Source organism: Pan troglodytes, chromosome 19 (assembly GCF_028858775.2).
Source record: "Pan troglodytes isolate AG18354 chromosome 19, NHGRI_mPanTro3-v2.0_pri, whole genome shotgun sequence".
NCBI classification, from domain to species: Eukaryota; Metazoa; Chordata; class Mammalia; order Primates; family Hominidae; genus Pan; species Pan troglodytes.
Window position 1 is genome coordinate 51,155,004 of NC_072417.2, and position 18,764 is coordinate 51,173,767.

General features: G+C 47.8%; 2 protein-coding genes across 2 annotated transcripts in view; one reads left to right on the forward strand and one right to left on the reverse strand.

The window, feature by feature from the left end:
- Positions 1-8,875, reverse strand: part of LOC129137592 (coiled-coil domain-containing protein 144A-like) — a 104,647-nt gene extending 95,772 nt beyond the window's left edge. The window contains exon 1 of the mRNA XM_063798898.1: positions 8,775-8,875. The gene's annotated coding sequence lies outside the window, so the exon portion shown is untranslated. The remainder of the gene's footprint in view (positions 1-8,774) is intronic.
- On the forward strand, positions 1,490-5,981 carry LOC129137593 (putative coiled-coil domain-containing protein 144B; the record flags this gene model as incomplete). The annotated part of the gene is made up of 3 exons (XM_054670356.2): positions 1,490-1,630; positions 2,884-3,723; positions 5,751-5,981. Coding segments are annotated over 3 exons (1,122 nt in total), but the record flags the coding sequence as incomplete, so codon positions are not given.
- Positions 8,876-18,764: the final 9,889 nt, after the last annotated feature.

Consider the following 18,764-nt stretch of genomic DNA (forward strand, 5'->3'; position numbering starts at 1 on the left):
AAAAAAAAACTAGCTGGGCATGGTGGTGAACGCTTGTAGTCCCAGCTACTCAGGAGGCTGAAGCAGGAGAATTGCTGGAACCCAGAAGGTGGAGGTTGCAGTGAGCCGAGATTGCGCCACTGCACTCCAACCTGGGCAATAGAGGAAGACTCCGTCTCAAAAAACAAAAACAAAAACAAAAAAAAACACCTTCCAAAAGCAAATATTAAGTGACTTCCTATCATTTCTATGACTTTATGTATTATAGAATTGACTTTCCAAGTCAGTAATTAATGAGACTTATTGAGAATTTGCTGCATAGTATCTCCTTGGCTGTGTCGACATGAGCTACCACCTTGCGTTAATAAATGTGTTCGCTAGGGATGTTGGTTTTGGCATTGACAGTGTTCTATCACCAATGCAAATAAGACCAGGGACCACTCTTGAGAACATTAATGTCCAAGCATCTTAAAATTATACATAAGGCTTTCATAATGTGACTTCTGCTCAGCTCTCCATCTTTAGCCCTTTCCCCCGTGTGCCCTTTCTCTGGCCTTACTGAACTGCTGGTCCTGTCCTGCTGACCCATCCTTTGACTGCAGGCAAACACATACACTCTTTCAGGCCTCTTTCTGCCTTTTGTTGCTGCCTGTCATGCTCTCACTCTTTCCTGTCCCCTACCCCTTCTAATTAGGCTAGCCTCACTCTTTAAGCCTCAGCTCAGGCAGAATCTCTAGAAAAGTCATCTCTGACATGCTTTCTTTTCACTCTTTAAATCCTAGTGCCTAGCACGTAGCAAGACTCAATACATAATTGCTGAGTAAAATAGATAATGACTCTTTGTACAAAGATGATTTTCAAGATTGTTCCCTACAGTCAAGGAGCAAAGGGAATAGACATGTAAAGCAATAATTGACAGTTCGGGTGGTGGAGATGCAGTAGAAAAATCAGTAAAGTTCTAGGGCAGCCCTAAGGAAGGAGATACCTAGATACCTGTTTACCTGGGGAAAGATGAGGATGAGGGTCAACTTCACCTAGCAGTCTGTTTTTTATTTTATGTATTTTATTTATTTATTTTTAGCAGTCTGTTTTAAAAGATGAAAATATTAATACATTTGTCAGAATAATACAGGGAACCATTTCAGATGTTAGGAAGAGGTTGTACACCAATAAAGGTGTCCACAGTCATTTTGGAAATCATTAATAAGGTACTATTATGAAGTGGAGAACAGTATGCAGCATTGCCTGATAATATTGCTACTGCATTCCAAAATTTTGTTTTGTTTGTGATGGCTTTGTTCATTGATGTTGGGTGGATGAATCTGTGAGTGAATCTTCAACATGATTGTATTTATTTAACCTGGTGGCATCTAGTGTCTCCCAGAAAGTGGTTTGTTGAAGTTTTGGAGAATTAGAAGTATTTCTTAAAGAAGTAAGTATTCCACTAAAGATCAAGCTTCATTTAAACTCTCAATTTATGAAATAAAATGAAATGTAATTTAAAATCTATTTTTATAAAGACTATGTCTTTTATCTAACTGTTCTAAGTAGTTTAACTGAACGTTTGGATTTTGCAGCAGAACAAGACTCGGAGCTGACATCAGAGGAAGAGCAAGAAAGACTTAAAGGGTGTGAAAATAAGCAGCCACAGGTGTGGAAACTTTTAAACTAAAATCTAAATTTCTGGTTTAATACTCTTTTCTTTGCTTTAATAATATAAGCTAGCCCAAATGAAATTACCTCTCAGACTAGCCTTTGAGAATCAATAGATCCTTACTTAATATTTAATTTTAAATACATTTAAACTAGTTATAAAACACAATATTGTTAGAATCTATCATAACTTATAGTTAATCTTTACCCTTGGAGTAGAGGCAAACATTCCAGAATTTTGTTTGCTCTTCCATTCTTAGAATATTCTTACGGGATAAAGAAGGTAATGTCAATTATTGACTTATATTATTAAGCAACAGAAATTATGAACAATTTAACAGTGATGGCCACTGAGTTGGATTCATGGTATAAGAGTAATCATGGCCAGTGGCTCAAATTTTGCAGTTTATATTGCCAGTTACTAATGCCTAGGTTAAAGATGTGGCCTTTCATTGACTTCACGGTCTACATTCAGTGAGAGTGGGGTTATGAAATCAACCCAACTGCCTATTAAGGGAATCATACCTTGCAGAATGGGATCTTTGGTGTTAGGGTACAAACAATAAATTTCTAACTTTTTAGACGCAGAAACTTAGTAAGAATTATCTTTAAAGTTTTAGTTAGTGTTATTAGGGGACCGTAGTATATATTAGAACTGAACTGAAGAAGGTAGTCTAGATATATAACCCTATGATGTTACAGTATATAATTTGAATTAAAATTTAAGAATTTGCTTTTCTTTCTGATTGCTGTTGATTCGGGCTCCTAATAATTTGAAGATTGCCTACCCTCCAGTTAGTAATCTATAGAACTTACATGTAGTAATATATAGTACTTACATGTAGTAATATGTAGTACTTACATGTACTGTAGGGGCTCACTTTCCAAGTGAGGAAGCCTTTGTAACACTAGAAATCATCTGCTAATTCATTTTTGGTAGATTTAACACATAATGAATTAAGTTTATTCCAAACAAACAGTGACAAAGTTAAGTTTGCTGGTTCATATTTTTCTCCTCCTTTCAGCTAAGACAATTTTTTTAAACTTCTTAGTTACAAGCCAGTGATTTGGGAGTAGCTAAACCTAGATGAAGAAGTTTAACAGTTAAATTTTCATTTTAATTATTTGTGAATTTTTCTTTGTTCATACCTGTTATTTAAGGACAAAGCTATTTTTAAAACATGTGGCCCAACAGAGAAGACACCCAAGAAACAAAACAAGCAAATTAATCTTCCACTTTTGCATCTGCAGAAAACGTCTCAAGAACCAGAAATGGCTAAGGATTGTGATAGAGAGGATATACCTATATATCCAGTACTTCCTCATGTGCAAAAATCTGAGGAAATGTGGATTGAACAAGGCAAATTAGAGTGGAAAAACCAATTAAAACTCATCATAAATGAGTTAAAGCAGAGGTTTGGTGAAATTTATGAAAAATACAAAATTCCGGCTTGTCCTGAGGAAGAGCCACTACTTGATAACTCTACAAGAGGAACAGATGTAAAGGATATTCCCTTTAATTTGACAAATAACATACCTGGTTGTGAGGAAGAAGATGCATCTGAAATATCTGTCTCAGTGGTATTTGAGACATTTCCTGAACAAAAAGAACCCAGTCTCAAAAATATCATCCATCCATACTATCATCCATACTCTGGGTCCCAAGAACATGTTTGCCAGTCATCTTCTAAGCTTCATTTACATGAAAATAAATTAGACTGTGACAATGATAACAAACCAGGCATTGGACATATTTTTAGTACAGATAAGAACTTTCATAATGATGCAAGCACTAAGAAAGCAAGGAACCCAGAAGTGGTTACGGTTGAAATGAAAGAAGACCAAGAGTTTGATTTGCAAATGACAAAAAATATGAACCAAAATAGTGACAGTGGCAGTACAAATAACTATAAAAGCCTGAAACCTAAATTAGAAAATCTGAGTTCTTTACCACCAGATTCTGACAGAACATCAGAAGTATATCTACATGAAGAATCACAGCAAGACATGCAAAAGTTTAAGAATGAGGTCAAAACATTAGAAGAAGAGTTCCTGGCTTTGAAGAAAGAAAATGTTCAACTTCATAAAGAGGTAGGGTTTTACTTGCTGCCACTCTTTGTTTTTTCTCTCAATTATCTGGTCCATTCTGATTTTCCACTTAGGAAAACATATGAAAAGCATACAGTTTGGTTGTCTAAATCTGTAATTGTGTGTAGAAACAGATGATTTCTAAGTAATAGGAGTTTAGGAAAACTTTCTCATAATCTTTGTTTCTTAATTGACCTAAGTCTCTCTGTCAGTCTTCCAAGTGGCGTATGGATTGTGAAACTCATGTAGCCATATATCATGTGACCTTCAGAACCAGGAGAGGCGTCAAGAAAATCGCTAAAGGAAATGTGATGAGCTTGAGGGCTTTTTCCTTTTACCGACTTAAAGATGAGTTGTGTCTAACAATAAGATGGGAATACAGTAGAAAGGAAGCAATGACTAAGAAGAGATATAAAAATGTATCTATCAGGCGTGGTGACAAACACCTGTAGTCTCAGCTACTAGGGAGCCTAAGGCAGGAGGATCATTTGAGGCCAGGCATTCTGGGCCATAGTGTGCTATGCCGATCAGGTGTTCACACTAAGTTCGGCATCAATATGGTGACCTCCTGGGAGCGGGGCACCACCAGATTTGCTAAGGAAGGGTGAACCAGCCCAGGTCGGAAATGGAGCAGGTCATAAGTAACTCCTGTGCTGATCAGTAGTGGGATCATGCCTGTGAATAGCTACTGCATTCCAGCCTGGGCAACATAGTGAGACCTCATCTCTTACTAAAAAAAAAAAAGAAAAGAAAAAAAAATGTATCCAGCCCTGAGAGCTGCAGCAAATATTCCTGGCCAATGAATCTGTTTATTGTGCTTTTCAGGTTTATCTGTTTAACTCAAACTGCTGGAACTTAGAATTGCATCATGACCACTTTAAATATTTTTCAACAACAAGTATATACACTTTAATATATTTGTTAATATAACTACTCTCCACTGTTTCTGTTGAATCAGACCTTTATGTTATGTTGCTTAATAAAGTACAGTAAGTTTTGGCATATATATTTTTTCCATGTAAGTAGCATAAATGCTCAGCCAAACACTTAGTATATGATGCCAAAGTAGAAAGCTGAGTCTTCTACATTGATTAGGGCAGGCCTCCCACCCTCCGCTAAGGCATTAAATTATTTTACCCAAGTCACACTTTTAACCTATCTGATTAATTTGCTGAATTTGTCTGATTCAGCATTATGGAATTGTACTGTCTCTTTTGGTGCCACAAAATGCTAGGTAATGGCACTTTAGGGGCTTTGGATCAATCATTTTAATCTTTTTTGACTTTAGCCCAGTTATCAATAGAGAGTGAGCTAAAGTAGATTCTTATACTGTATATCCTCCAGCTATAAACTTTTATGGCTATTGAATGTGAAATTTGGGAAGCATCTCATTTCCAGAATTCCACCCTAGCTCAGCAGTTTCACTCTGCTTTTTGTGTTGTGGCGGACTTGTATTTCAGTAAGCACCTTCACCTTTTTGATATCCCAGGATTCAAATGAAAAAAAAAAAAAAGACAAAAGTTAGTGGGGGAAAAGAATAGCTTAGTGCAGAAAAGGGAAAGCTTCCTTTCTTTTCCTGAAACCTCACAGTGTTGTATCCTCTCAATCTGGCTGTTTAATATGAAAGTCAAGTGGCAAAGACAGAAGAAGACACGCTTTGTGTCTTTATCTTCTTATTCATGTTTGTGCCAGTCAAATGAGGTAAAAATTCATAATACATAGTGAAGGGTGGTTGGGAATAAAAGCACAAAATTAAGAAGGGCCCTGGTTGAAATTTTGGAAAATTCTGTCTCATTCATTGAAACAGAAATGAAGCTGACTTTACAAAAATGTTGATGATAAAATTATAATAATTATAATTATATGATGATAGTTCCAGATGTGATAAAATTAAAGTAAGCACCAAATATTTTAATGACTAAAATTATAATTAAACTGAGTCAAGTGATGAAATCAGTGCAAACAGAAAAAAGTTCTTTGTATTGAATAAAGCAATAACAATCATCCTGAACATCAAACTCTCACTCAAGGTTGAAGAAGAAATGGAGAAGCACAGAAGTAATAGCACAGAATTATCAGGAACCCTAACTGATGGTACTACTGTTGGCAATGATGATGATGGACTAAATCAGCAGATTCCTAGGAAGGAAAATGGAGAGCATGACAGGTAAGCCTATAGCAGTGTTTAACAGGAGACAATTGGTCAAGCGTGGTGGCTCACGCCTGTAATCCAGCAATTTGGGAGGCCAAGGCGGGTGAATCACCTGAGGTCAGGAGTTCAAGACCAGCCTGACCAACATGGATAAACCCCATCTCTACTAAAAATACAAAATTAGCCAGGTGTAGTGGTACATGCCTGTAATCCCAGTTACTCAGGAGGCTGAGGCAAGAGAATCGTTTGAACATGGGAGGCGGGGGTTGTGGTGAGCTGTGATCATGCCATTGCAGTCGAGCCTGGGCAACAAGAGTAAAACTTCATTTCAAAAAAAAAAGCAAAAACATAAACAAAAACAAAAAACAGGAGACAATTATGTGCTATGAAATGAATCCTAATTTGGGCTAATATTCATGATGAACAGATTTTATACTTTTACTAGGATATTCAGCCTTCCTTGGTTATCAGAAAAATGCAAACTAACAATGAGACACCATGTTTTCCAATCATATTGATATTTTATTTAAAAAATCGGAAGTATTGGCAAATGTGAAGAAAAAGGCGTTTTCATACACTTGTTAAATGAAATTGATGAATCCTTTTTGTAGGGTAATTTAGTAGCATGTATCAAAATTTCAAATATGTCACTTCTTTAACCTAACAACTTCACTTTTGGGACAAGATCCTGCAGGAAAATATGACTTGTGTAAACACATACACATATGTGTTAAGGACATTGATTACATGTAGTATGTAACATACAATAGGCTAATAGGTTAAATATATATAATGTTAAGTATATATGATATATTTATGTTAAGGATATTTATATATGTTGCATATATACTTATGTATAAGGATATTTATTATAGCATTGTAATATCAAGAAGTTGGAGATAGTCTAAATCCTTAGCAATAAGGAAATAGTATAATTGTCATACCCAGAAAATAATGTAGCATGCACTCATTTTAATAAAAGAAGTTGTTAGACCAGGAGTGTACTGATTATTTCACAATTAAAGTCTATTTAAAGCCTTTAGTTTGATGACACATCTTAAGCCAGTTTTGTTGGAATTCTCATAATATCTGCTGAGTTACAAAAGGAAGCTAGCTACATGCTACATTGACACTGTACCTTGTTAGCAACAGAATTCTAGTTATTAAATTTTTGTTTTTTGCTGTCAATGTGTGAGTGCTGAAATACCAGATCCTCAAATTAATCTGAATATTGCCAAGGGATTGCACATGGGGATTCATGTTCCGTGTCAGCTTTTCAATATACTGGGTAAAACTTACTAAAATACAACAGAGGATCTTAGCTCTACTGAACCAAGAATTGGACAGCTGTTTTTGTAAAGAGCCAGTTAGTAAATATTTTAGGCCTTGTGAATTATAAAGGGCATAAGTGTGGCTGCATTTCAAGGAAATTTCCTTATGAAAACAGGCAGTGGGCTGGATTTGCTCCACAAGCACCGATTTGTTGATCCTTGTGCTAAAACCAAGGTGCTGTTATGCAGTGAATCCTCTTTTTAAAGGTACCCTACATGCATGCCATTATCCTTTCTTTTAAAAGATAATGCATTTCAGTAGGAAACACACCATATTTTTCAACAGTAGCTTCATATAATTTAGACAAATTTGATTTACAAAATAAGATTATTTTCTGCACTTGTCCCCTTTTATTCGTGTTATAGAATTCCGTATTTTGACTATTACTTTGTATATTTGATGAGTATAAAATATTCTAGAGTTAGATGATTTTTATCAAGCAAGAAATACTTCTCCTGAAACTTTTAGTCTTCCTTGGTCTTTATGTATAAGCATGAGCAAAATGATAATCAGCTTATATAATCTAGAAATGTTCAAGAGGTCTTTTGGTTTTATAAGTTAATGAATTTTTATTTAATACCTTCATCTGGCATTTCAAAAATGCCATATAGGTATGATTTTTAAAAACTTTTAAAGGGTAAAAATATAGTATATAGTTATATAAGAATTGAAAAATACAGCTAAACAAGAAGAAAATTAGATCATCTACAGTCATGCCCCTAGGTATGCTGGCCTTGAAAGAATGGTATATACTCATGGATTCAGATTTCTTGTCCATTCACTCTTGAGCTGATACCAGTAATTTTCACTCCCACCACTCTTCCAAGATTGTTGTTCTCAAGTTTACCATTGATTTGTAAATCTAGACATTGTTTCTTAGACCTCATTTTATTTAACCTGTCAGCAATATTGGACCCAATGGAAAACTCTCTCCTCCATAACAGTGTCTTCACTTGGCTTTCAGGATCTCACTCACTCACCTGGCTTTTCTTCCTGCCTTTCCAGTCCATCTGTCATAGTCTGTTTTGCTTTCTTCTCATATCCCACTTTTTACACATTGATATGTCCCAGGACTGATATGTCCCAGGACTCAGTCCTCAATCTTCTTTCTCCTGACTTTTACTACCTTGTGTGTGCTAATGATTTCCAAATGCGTGTCTCCAGCCTAGATCTCTCTCCTTAATTCCAGACTTCTATACCAACCTGCCTACTTGACATCTCTGTTTGATTGGTCATGAACTGTTGGGTATCACAAACTTACCAGGTCCAAGATTGGGGTACCGATATTCTTTCTCATACCTACCCCTCACATGGTCTTTCCTACTTGCATTAATGGCAACTCTTGCAGTTGCTCTGCTAGAAACTAAGGTGTCGTCATTGACTCCCCTCTCTCTCTGACACCTCACATCTAATCTGTCAGCAGATCTTGTCAGGACTACCTGAAGAATATATCCAGAAGCCAGTCATATCTTCCATTTCCAAGCCACCACCATCTGCTCTCTAGATGCATGTAATAGACTGTTAATTGGTCTGTTTTTTTTTAAAGAAACCTCTTTTCATTAATCCTTACCTCAGTGGCCATACTTAAAACATAAGTCAGATGATGTCATTCTGCTCAGATCCATCTGATTGCCTCCCATTTCACTCTGAGTATGTGGCAGGGTTCCTCCTCATACCTAGAAGGCAACACACAATATGCCCTGTTCTCTCTCTCACTTAAACTTCTGTTTCTTATTCCCTTTGCTGTGCTTCAGCTACACTAAACTTCTTGCTCTTCGTTATCTATCACAGTTGCTTAAACACCCCAGGCACACCTCTGTACTGGGCAGTTCCCTGTGTCTGGGATGCCTTTTCCTCAGATAGCCTCCTGGCTTTCTTTTTCCATTCCTTCAGTTCTTTACTTAAAAGCCCCTTTCTCAGTAAGGACTTTTCTGGCCATCCTAGAATTCCCACTATCCCTCCTCTCAAACCTGTAAACATTTCATTTTCCTGCTTTAGTTTTTCTCCTTTAACACTGTATATTTTGCCTAATCTATCTATGGTTATTGTGTTTATTTCACTCCCATGAGTAGGATGTTTGTGTGCCTAGAAAAGGGCCTAGCTTGCAATAAGTAGCTACTCAATAAATATTTATTAAATGAGCAACTGAAGTTTACCCTTTGATGTATTGTTTTAAACATTAGATTGATTCTCAGGTAAAAAAAAAAAACAAAAACAAAAAGAAAGATTTCACATGGGTTCATTCTAACACTTTTGCCTGGAAATTACATGCGTTTTTGGATTTTTTGGCTCTTTGTAATAAGCTACATTCTTTGTATTAATAGTTTTCCATTTAGAGAGAAAAGCTCAATATTGTGGTTACTCACTATTTATTCTTTTACTAATAATCATGATAGTTTTACTTATGATAAAATGGATCAAAGGAATTACATAGTTCATTGGTAATTTATAAAGAAAATTAAAATATAAGGGTGGTAAATTTAATGGACTTAAAGTTGTTTCCAATTGATTATGAACCTTCAGTATTTGAAGTTAAAAGACCAAGTTGGAACGTGTTGCTTTCTATAAGAGAGCTATGCTCATCAGGCACTCTGTATTCTGACAGAGCAGCTGTTGATCTTACTTAGGGTTGCGGGAGGAGCGGACTTGAAGCATTGGCAGACTCTCAGCGGCATAAGAGGGTTAACATCATCTGGAGAAACATGGCTATCTGAGTGAGGCTGCTGTGGGTTGGTTAACACTCCCAGGCTTGTGGATTGCAGTGAGTTTGTGATTAATTGGCTGTCTTTCCAAAGCAAGTGGCCCACATTGATATTGGTTGGTGAGAGAGGCCAATGGTCACTGATGATTGACTGTATTTACAACTGGCTGTGGGTGGTTGCTTGTTACAAATGTAGCTACTAAGTTTGAGACAACTTTAAACTGCAGTTTGCTGTTTAAAAGTTGCCTTCCATCAACTAAGTTTAAAATGAAAATGATTTCATATTCCAGAACTCCAGAACTATAGACTTAATTTGGAAGTGTGGGTCAAGAGGAATTGTTTAATAATTGCTCTCAGGAAGATCTCTTCTTTTGATGCTTACTATTAACCAGAAGAATTCGCTACACAGTTAAAAAACAAGCAAACAAACAAACAAAAAGCAATTATTAATTGTGTTTCAGTTTTTAGTATTTTCAGAGACTTCTGCTGAACTCCTAATCTCCAGTGGGAAATGTTTGTCTCTTTGTTAATGTATGTAGTTATATGATAGTGATATTCTTTTTTTTATTCCTTAATCTTTTTTGTTCACTTTCTCTTCCATGCAATGATAGTGATATAATGTGTGTTTACTTCATGAAAAAGTAATTACAATTTCTGCTGGCAAATCCAGCTTTTTATATTAACACTAAGTACTAGACTAAATATATGGGAAACTTACCAAATTATTTTATTTTCAAACAAGCATATAACTAATCAGAATATTGCTATTTTTGAACAATATATAATGACTATAATGACATTTAGGAATTTTAACACTAAGATTTTTTTCGTCCCGAGACATTTCCTTGATTTCTTTCATGTAATATGTGCCTGTTATTTTTAAGACTTGGCTTAATCTGTTTAAACATTATTATATTTAAAAACAAAACCCAAAACATTGCACAGATCTAAATATGAGTTTCATGTCTGAGAGTCATTGCCTGTGTGCAGCAGATTCCAGCTGTTTTTTTTTTTTTTTTTTTTTGAGATGCAGTCAAGCTCTGTCGCCCAGGCTGGAGTGCAGTGGCGCCATCTCAGCTCACTGCACTAGCCTAGCCTAGGCTAGCGCTAGGCCAGGGCTAGGACCAGGCTAGCGCTAGGCCGGGTCTAGGGCTAGGGCCAGGATAGGGCTAGGCCGGGGCTAGGGCTAGGGCCAGGCTACGGCTAGGCCGGGGCTAGGACGAGGGCCAGGCTACGGTTAGGCCGGGGCTAGGGCGAGGGCCAGGCTAGGGCTAGGCCGGGGCTAAGGCGAGGGCCAGGCTAGGACGAGGCAGGGGCTAGGGCTACGGCCAGGCTAGCGCTAGGGCCAGGCTAGGGCTAGGGCCAGGTATAGGGCTAGCCCAGGCGAGGGCTAGGGCCAGGCTAGGGCTAGGGCCAGCCTAGGGCAAGGGCCAGGCTAGGGTTAGGGCCACGCCAGGGCTAGAGCCAGGTCAGGGCTAGGCCAGGATAGGGCTAGGGCCAGGCCAGGGCTAGGCCAGACAAGGGCCAGGATAGGGCTAGGGCCAGGCTAGGGCTAGGGCCAGACTTCGGCAAGGCAAGGCTAGGGCTAGGGGCAGCCTAGGGCTAGGCCAGGCTAGGGCTAGTGCTAGGACAGGGCTAGGGCTAGGTCTAGGACTAGGGCTAGGCCAGGTTAGGGCTAGGGCTAGGCTAGGGCTAGGGCTTGGACTAGGGCTAGGGCTAGGCCAGGCTAGGGCTAGGCTAGGGCTAGGTCAGGCAAGGGCTAGGCCAGGCAAGGGCTAGGCCAGGCTAGGGCTACGGCCAGGCTAGGGCTAGGCTAGGCTAGGGCAAGAGGCAGCCTAGGGCTAGGCCAGGCTAGGGCTATTTCCAGGGTAGGGCTAGGGCCAGGCTAGGGCTACGCCAGGCTAGGGCTAGGGCCAGTCTAGGGCTAGGCCAGGCTAGGGCTAGGGCCAGGCTAGTGCTAGGCCAGGCTAGGGCTAGGGCCAGGCTAGGTTTATGCCAGGCTAGGGCTAGGGTGAGGCTAGAGCTAGGCCAGGCTAGGGCTAGGGCCTGGCTAGGCTTAAGTCAGGTTAGGGCTGAGCTAGGGCCATGCTGGCTAGGTCTAGGCTAGGGCTAGGCCAGGCTAGGTCTAGGCTAGGGCTAGGCCAGGCTAGGGCTAGGCTAGGGCTAGGCCAGGCTAGGGCTAGGCTAGGGCTAACTAGGCTAGGGCTAGGCTAGGTCTAGGCCAGGATAGGGCTAGGCTAGGGCTAGGCCAGGCTAGGAATAGGCTAGGGCAAGGCCAGTCTAGGGCTAGGCAAGGATAGGTCTAGGGCTAGGCTAGGGCTAGGCCCAGGCTAGGGCTGGGGCCTGGCTAGGGCTAGGCCAGGCTAGGGATAGGGCCAGGCTAGGGCTAGGCTAGGGCTATGCCAGGCTACGGCTAGGCTAGGGATAACTAGGCTAGGGCTAGGCTAGGGCTAGGCCAGGATATGGCTAGGCTAGGGCTAGGCCAATCTAGGACGAGGCTAAGGCTAGGCCAATCTAGGTCTAGGCCAGGCTAGGTCTATGGAGAGACCAGAGCTAGGCCCAGGCTAGGGCTAGGGCCATTCTAGGGCTAGGCCAGGCTAGGGCTAGGTCCAGGCTATGTCTAGGGCCAGTCTAGAGTAGGCCAGTTTAGGGCTAGAGCCAGGCTAGGGCTAGGGCTAGGATAGGGCCAGGCTAGGGCTAGGGACAGGCTATGCCAAGGCTAGCGCTAGGGCCAGGATAGGGCCAGGCTGTGGTTAGGGCCAGGCTAGGGCCAGGCTAGAGTTAGGGCCAGGCTACGGCCAGACTAGGGCTAGGCCCTGGCTAGGGCCAGGCTATGGCTAGTGCCAGGCTAGGGCTAGCTCAGGCTAGGGATAGGGCAGGCTAGGGCGAGGCCAGGCTAGGGTTAGGGCAAGGCTAGTGCTAGTGCAGGCTAGGGCTAGGTCCAGGCTAGGGATAGGGCAGGATGGGGCTCGGACCACGCTTGGGCTAGGGCAGGCTGGGGCTCGGTCCAGGCTAGGGCTAGGGCCAGGCTAGGGTTTGGGCAGTCTGGGGCTTGGGCCAGGCTAGGGCTAGGGCCAGGCTAGGGCTAGGCCCAGGCTAGGGCTGGGGCCAGACTACGGCTAGGGCCAGGCTAGGGCTAGGGCCAGGCTAGGGCTAGGGCCAGGTTAGGGTTAGGCCAGGTTAGGGCTAGGGCCAGTCTATGGCTAGAGCCAGGGTAAGGTAAGGGCCAGTCTAGGGCTAGGGCCAGGCTAGGGGCAGGCTAGGGCTAGGGTCAGGTTAGGGGCAGGCTAGGGCTAGGGCCAGGCTATGGCTAGAGCCTGGGTAAGGTAAGGGCCAGGCTAGGGCTAGGGCCAGGCTAGGGACAGGTTAGGGCTAGGGTCAGGCTAGGGCCAGGCTAGGGCTAGGGCCAGGCTAGGGTTACGGCCAGGATAGGGCCAGGCCAGGTTAGGGCTAGGGCCAGGCTAGGGCTAGGGCCAGGGTAGGGCAAGGGTCAGTCGAGAGCTAGGGCCAGGCTAGGGCTACTGCCAGGCTAGGGTTACGGCCAGGCTAGGGCTAGGCCAGGCTAGGGCTAGTGCCAGGCTAGCGCTAGGGCCACACTACGGCCAGGCTAGGGCTAGGGCCTGGCTAGGGCCAGGCTAGGACTAGGGCCAGGCTAGGGCCAGGCTAGGGCTTGGGCCAGGCTAGGGCTAGGCTAGGGCTAGGCCAGGCTAGGGCCAGGGTATGCCTATGTCAGGCTAAGGTTAGGTCGAGGCTAGGGCTAGGGCTAAGCTAGGGTAGGCCAGGTTAGGGCTAGTGCCAGGCTAGTGTTACGGCCAGGCTAGGGCTAGGCCAGGCTAAGTCTAGGGTCAGGCTAGGGCTAGGCTAGGGCTAGGCCAGGCTAGGGCTGGGCTAGGGCCATGCCGGCTAGGTCTAGGCTAGGGCTAGGCCAGACTAGGTCTAGGCTAGTGCTAGGCCAGGCTAGGGCTAGGCTAGGGCTAGGCAAGGCTAGGGCTAGGCTTGGGCTAACTAGGCTAGGGCTAGGCCAGGCTAGGGCTAGTGCCAGGCTAGCGCTAGGGCCAGACTACGGCCAGGCTAGGGCTAGGGCCACGCTAGGGCCAGGCTAGGACTACTGCCAGGCTAGGGCTAGGGCCAGGCTAGGGCTAGGCTAGGGCTAGGCCAGGCTAGGGCCAGGGTATGCCTATGCCAGGCTAAGGTTAGGTCGAGGCTAGGGCTAGGGCTAGGCTAGGGTAGGCCAGTTTAGGGCTAGAGCCAGGCTAGGGCTAGGGCCAGGCTAGGGCCAGGCTATGGCTAGAGACAGGCTAGGGCCAGGCTAGCGCTAGGGACACGCTAGGGCCAGGCTAGGGTTAGGGCCAGCCTAGGGCAAGGCTAGTGTTAGGGCCACGCTAGGGCCAGACTAAGGCTAGGTCCAGGCTAGGGCAAGGCTAGGTCTAGGGCCAGGCTAGGGCTAGGGCCAGGCTAGGGCTAGGCCAGGTTAGGGCTAGGGCAAGTCTAGGGCTACATCCAGGGTAAGGTAAGGGCCAGTCTAGGGCTAGGGCCATGATAGCGCTACTGCCAGGCTAGTGCTAGGCCAGGCTAGGGCTAGAGCCAGGCTAGAGTAGGCCAGATTAGAGCTAGGGCCCTTCTAGGGCTAGGGTCAGGATAGAGCCAGGCTAGGGCTAGGGCCAGGCTAGGGCCAGGCTAGGGCTAGGGCCAGGCTAGGGCCAGGCTAGGGCTACGGCCAGGCTGGGGCTTGTGCCAGGTTAGGGCCAGGCTAGGGCTAGGGCCAGGCTAGGGCTAGGCCAGGTTAGGGTTAGGGCCAGTCTAGGGCTACATCCAGGGTAAGGTAAGGGCCAGTCTAGGGCTAGGGCCAGGATAGGGCTACTGCCAGGCTAGTGCTAGGCCAGGCTAGGGCTAGAGCCAGGCTAGGGTAGTCCAGTTTAGAGCTAGGGCCCTGCTGGGGCTAGGGTCAGGATAGAGCCAGGCTAGGGCTAGGGCCATGCTAGGGCCAGGCTAGGGCTAGGGCCAGGCTAGGGTTACGGCCAGGCTAGGGCTAGGCCAGGTTAGGGCTAGTGCCAGGCTAGGGTTACAGCCAGGCTAGGGCTAGGCCCGGTTAGGGCTAGGGCCAGGCTAGGGCTAGGGCCAGGGTAGGGCAAGGGTCAGTCTAGGGCTAGGGCCAGGCTAGGGCTAGGGCAGACTAGCTCTATGTCCAGGATAGGGCTAGGGCAGGCTAGGGCTAGGTCCAGTCTTGGGCTAGGGCACGCTGGGGCTAGGGTCAGGCTAGGACTAGGGCAGGCTGGGGCTCGGTCCAGGCTATGGCTAGGCCAGTCTGGGGCTCGGGCCCGGCTAGCGCTTGGCCAGGCTTGGGCTGGGGCCAGGCTAGTGCTATGCCAGGCTGGGGCTAGGGCCAGGCTAGGGCTAGGCCAGGCTAAGGCTAAGTCCAGGTTATGGCTAGGCCTGGCTAGGGCTATGCTTGGGCTAGGCCAGCCTAGGGCCATGCTAGGGCTAGGACAGGCTAGGGCCAGTCTATGGCTATGCCAGGCTAGGGCTAGGCCAGTCTAGGGCTAGGGCCAGGCTAGGGCTAGGGCCATGCTAGGGCCAGGCTAGGGCTACGGTCAGGCTAGGGCTAAGGCCAGGCTAGCGCTAGGGACAGGCTAGGGCCTGGCTAGGGCTAGGGACACTCTAGGGCCAGGCTAGCGCTAGGGCCAGGCTAGGGCAGGCTAGGGTTTGGGCCAGGCTAGGGCCAGGCTAGGTATAGGGCCGGGCTAGGGCCAGGCCACGGCTATCGCCAGGCTACGGCTAGGGCCAGGCTAGGGCTAGGGCCACGCTAGGGCCAGGCTAGGGCTAGGGCCAGGCTATGGCCAGGCAAGGGCCACGCTAGGGCTAGGGCCAGGCTAGGGCCAGGCTAGGGCTAGGGCCAGGCTAGGGCCAGGCTAGGGCTAGGGCCAGGCTAGGGCCAGGCTAGGGCTACGGCCAGGCTAGTCCTAGCGCCAGGCTAGGGCTAGGGCCAGGCTAGGGCTAGGCCAGGCTAGGACGAGGGTCAAGCTAGGGCTAGGCCAGGCTAAGTCTAGGTTCAGGCTAGGGCTAGGCTAGGGCTAGGCCAGGCTAGGGCTGGGCTAGGGCCATGCCGACTACGTCTAGGCTAGGGCTAGGCCAGACTAGGTCTAGGCTAGTGCTAGGCCAGGCTAGGGCTAGGCTAGGGCTAGGCAAGGCTAGGGCTAGGCTAGGGCTAACTAGGCTAGGGCTAGGCTAGGGCTAGGCCAGGATAGGGCTAGGCTAGGGCTAGGCCAGGCTAGGACTAGGCTAAGGCTAGGCCAGTCTAGGGCTAGGCCACGCTAGGGCTAGTGCTAGGCTAGCGCTAGGGCCAGACTACGGCCAGGCTAGGGCTAGGGCCAGGCTAGGGCCAGGCTAGGACTAGGGCCAGGCTACGGCCAGGCTAGGGCTAGGGCCACGCTAGGTCTAGGCTAGGGCTAGGCCAGGCTAGGGCCAGGGTATGCCTATGCCAGGCTAAGGTTAGGTCGAGGCTAGGGCTAGGGCTAGGCTAGGGTAGGCCAGTTTAGGGCTAGAGCCAGGTTAGGGCTAGGGCCAGGCTAGGGCCAGACTACGGCTAGAGACAGGCTAGGGCCAGGCTAGCGCTAGGGACAGGCTGGGGCCAGGCTAGGGTTAGGGACAGCCTAGGGCAAGGCTAGTGTTAGGGCCACGCTAGGGCCAGACTAAGGCTAGGTACAGGCTAGGGCAAGGGTAGTACTAGGGCCAGGCTAGGGCTAGGGCCAGGCTAGGGCTAGGCCAGGTTAGGGCTAGGGCCAGTCTAGGGCTACATCCAGGGTAAGGTAAGGGCCAGTCTAGGGCTAGGGCCAGGATAGGGCTACTGCCAGGCTAGTGCTAGGCCAGGCTAGGGCTAGAGCCAGGCTAGGGTAGGCCAGTTTAGAGCTAGGGCCCTGCTTGGGCTAGGGTCAGGCTAGAGCCAGGCTAGGGCTAGGGCCAGGCTAGGGCCAGGCTAGGGCTAGGGCCAGGCTAGGGCCAGGCTAGGGCTAGGGCCAGGCTAGGGCTTGTGCCAGGTTAGGGCCAGGCTAGGGCTAGGGCCAGGCTAGGGTTACGGCCAGGCTAGGGCTAGGCCAGGTTAGGGCTAGGGCCAGGCTAGGGTTACGGCCAGGCTAGGGCTAGGCCAGGTTAGGGCTAGTGCCAGGCGAGGGTTACGGCCAGGCTAGGGCTAGGCCAGGTTAGGGCTAGGGCCAGGCTAGGGCTAGGGCCAGGGTAGGGCAAGGGTCAGTCTAGGGCTAGGGCCAGGCTAGGGCTAGTGCCAGGCTGGTATTAGGTCAGGCTAGGGCTAGAGCCAGGCTACTGTAGGCCAGTTTAGGGCTAGGGCCCTGCTGGTGCTATGGTCTGGGTAGGTCCAGGCTAGGGCTAAGGCCAGGCTAGGGCCAGGCTAAGGCCAGGCTAGGGCTAGGGCCACTCTAGAGCCAGGCTAGGGCCAGGCTAGGGCTACGGCCAGGCTAGTCCTAGGGCCAGGCTAGGGCTAGGGCCAGGCTAGGGCTAGGCCAGGCTAGGACGAGGGCCAAGCTAGGGCTAGGCCAGGCTAAGTCTAGGGTCAGGCTAGGGGTAGGCTCGGGCTAGGCCAGGCTAGGGCTGGGCTAGGGCCATGCCGACTATGCCTAGGCTAGGGCTAGGCCAGACTAGGTCTAGGCTAGTGCTAGGCCAGGCTAGGGCTAGGCTAGGGCTAGGCAAGGCTAGGGCTAGGCTAGGGCTAACTAGGCTAGGGCTAGGCTAGGGCTAGGCCAGGATAGGGCTAGGCTAGGGCTAGGCCAGGCTAGGACTAGGCTAGGGCTAGGCCAGTCTAGGGCTAGGCCAGGCTAGGGCTAGTGCCAGGCTAGCGCTAGGGCCAGACTACGGCCAGGCTAGGGCTAGGGCCAGGCTAGGGCCAGACTAGGACTAGGGCCAGGCTAGGGCTAGGGCCAGGCTAGGGCTAGGCTAGGGCTAGGCCAGGCTAGGGCCAGGCTAGGGTTAGGGCCAGCCTAGGGCAAGGCTAGTGTTAGGGCCACGCTAGGGCCAGACTAAGGCTAGGTCCAGACTAGGGCAAGGCTAGTGCTAGGGCCAGGCTAGGGCTAGGGCCAGGCTAGGGCTAGGCCAGGTTAGGGCTAGGGCCAGTCTAGGGCTACATCCAGGGTAAGGGAAGGGCCAGTCTAGGGCTAGGGCCAGGATAGGGCTACTGCCAGGCTAGTGCTAGGCCAGGCTAGGGCTAGAGCCAGGCTAGGATAGGCCAGTTTAGAGCTAGGGCCCTGTAGTGCTAGGGTCAGGATAGAGCCAGGCTAGGGCTAGGGCCAGGCTAGGGCCAGGCTAGGGCTAGGGCCAGGCTAGGGCTAGGGCCAGGCTAGGGCCAGGCTAGGGCTAGGGCCAGGCTGGGGCTTGTGCCAGGTTAGGGCCAGGATAGGGTTGGGGCCAGGCTAGGGTTACGGCCAGGCTAGCGCTAGGCCAGGTTAGGGCTAGTGCCACGCTAGGGTTACGGCCAGGCTAGGGCTAGGCCTGCATAGGGCTAGGGCCAGGCTAGGGCTAGGGCCAGGGTAGGGCAAGGGTCAGTCTAGGGCTAGGGCCAGGCTAGGGCTAGTGCCAGGCTGGTACTAGGCCAGGCTAGGGCTAGAGCCAGGCTATGGTAGGCCAGTTTAGGGCTAGGGCCCTGCTAGGCCTAGGGTCAGTCTAGGGCCAGCCTAGGGCTAGGCTCAGACTATGGCCAGGTTAGGGCTGGGGACACGCTACGGCTAGGCTAGGGCTAGGCCAGGCTAGGGCTATTCCAGTCTAGGGCTAGGGACAGTCTAGCGCTGGGGCCAGTTTAGGGCAAGAGCCAGTCTAGGGCTAGGGCCAGGCTAGGGCTAGTGCCAGGCTCCTTCT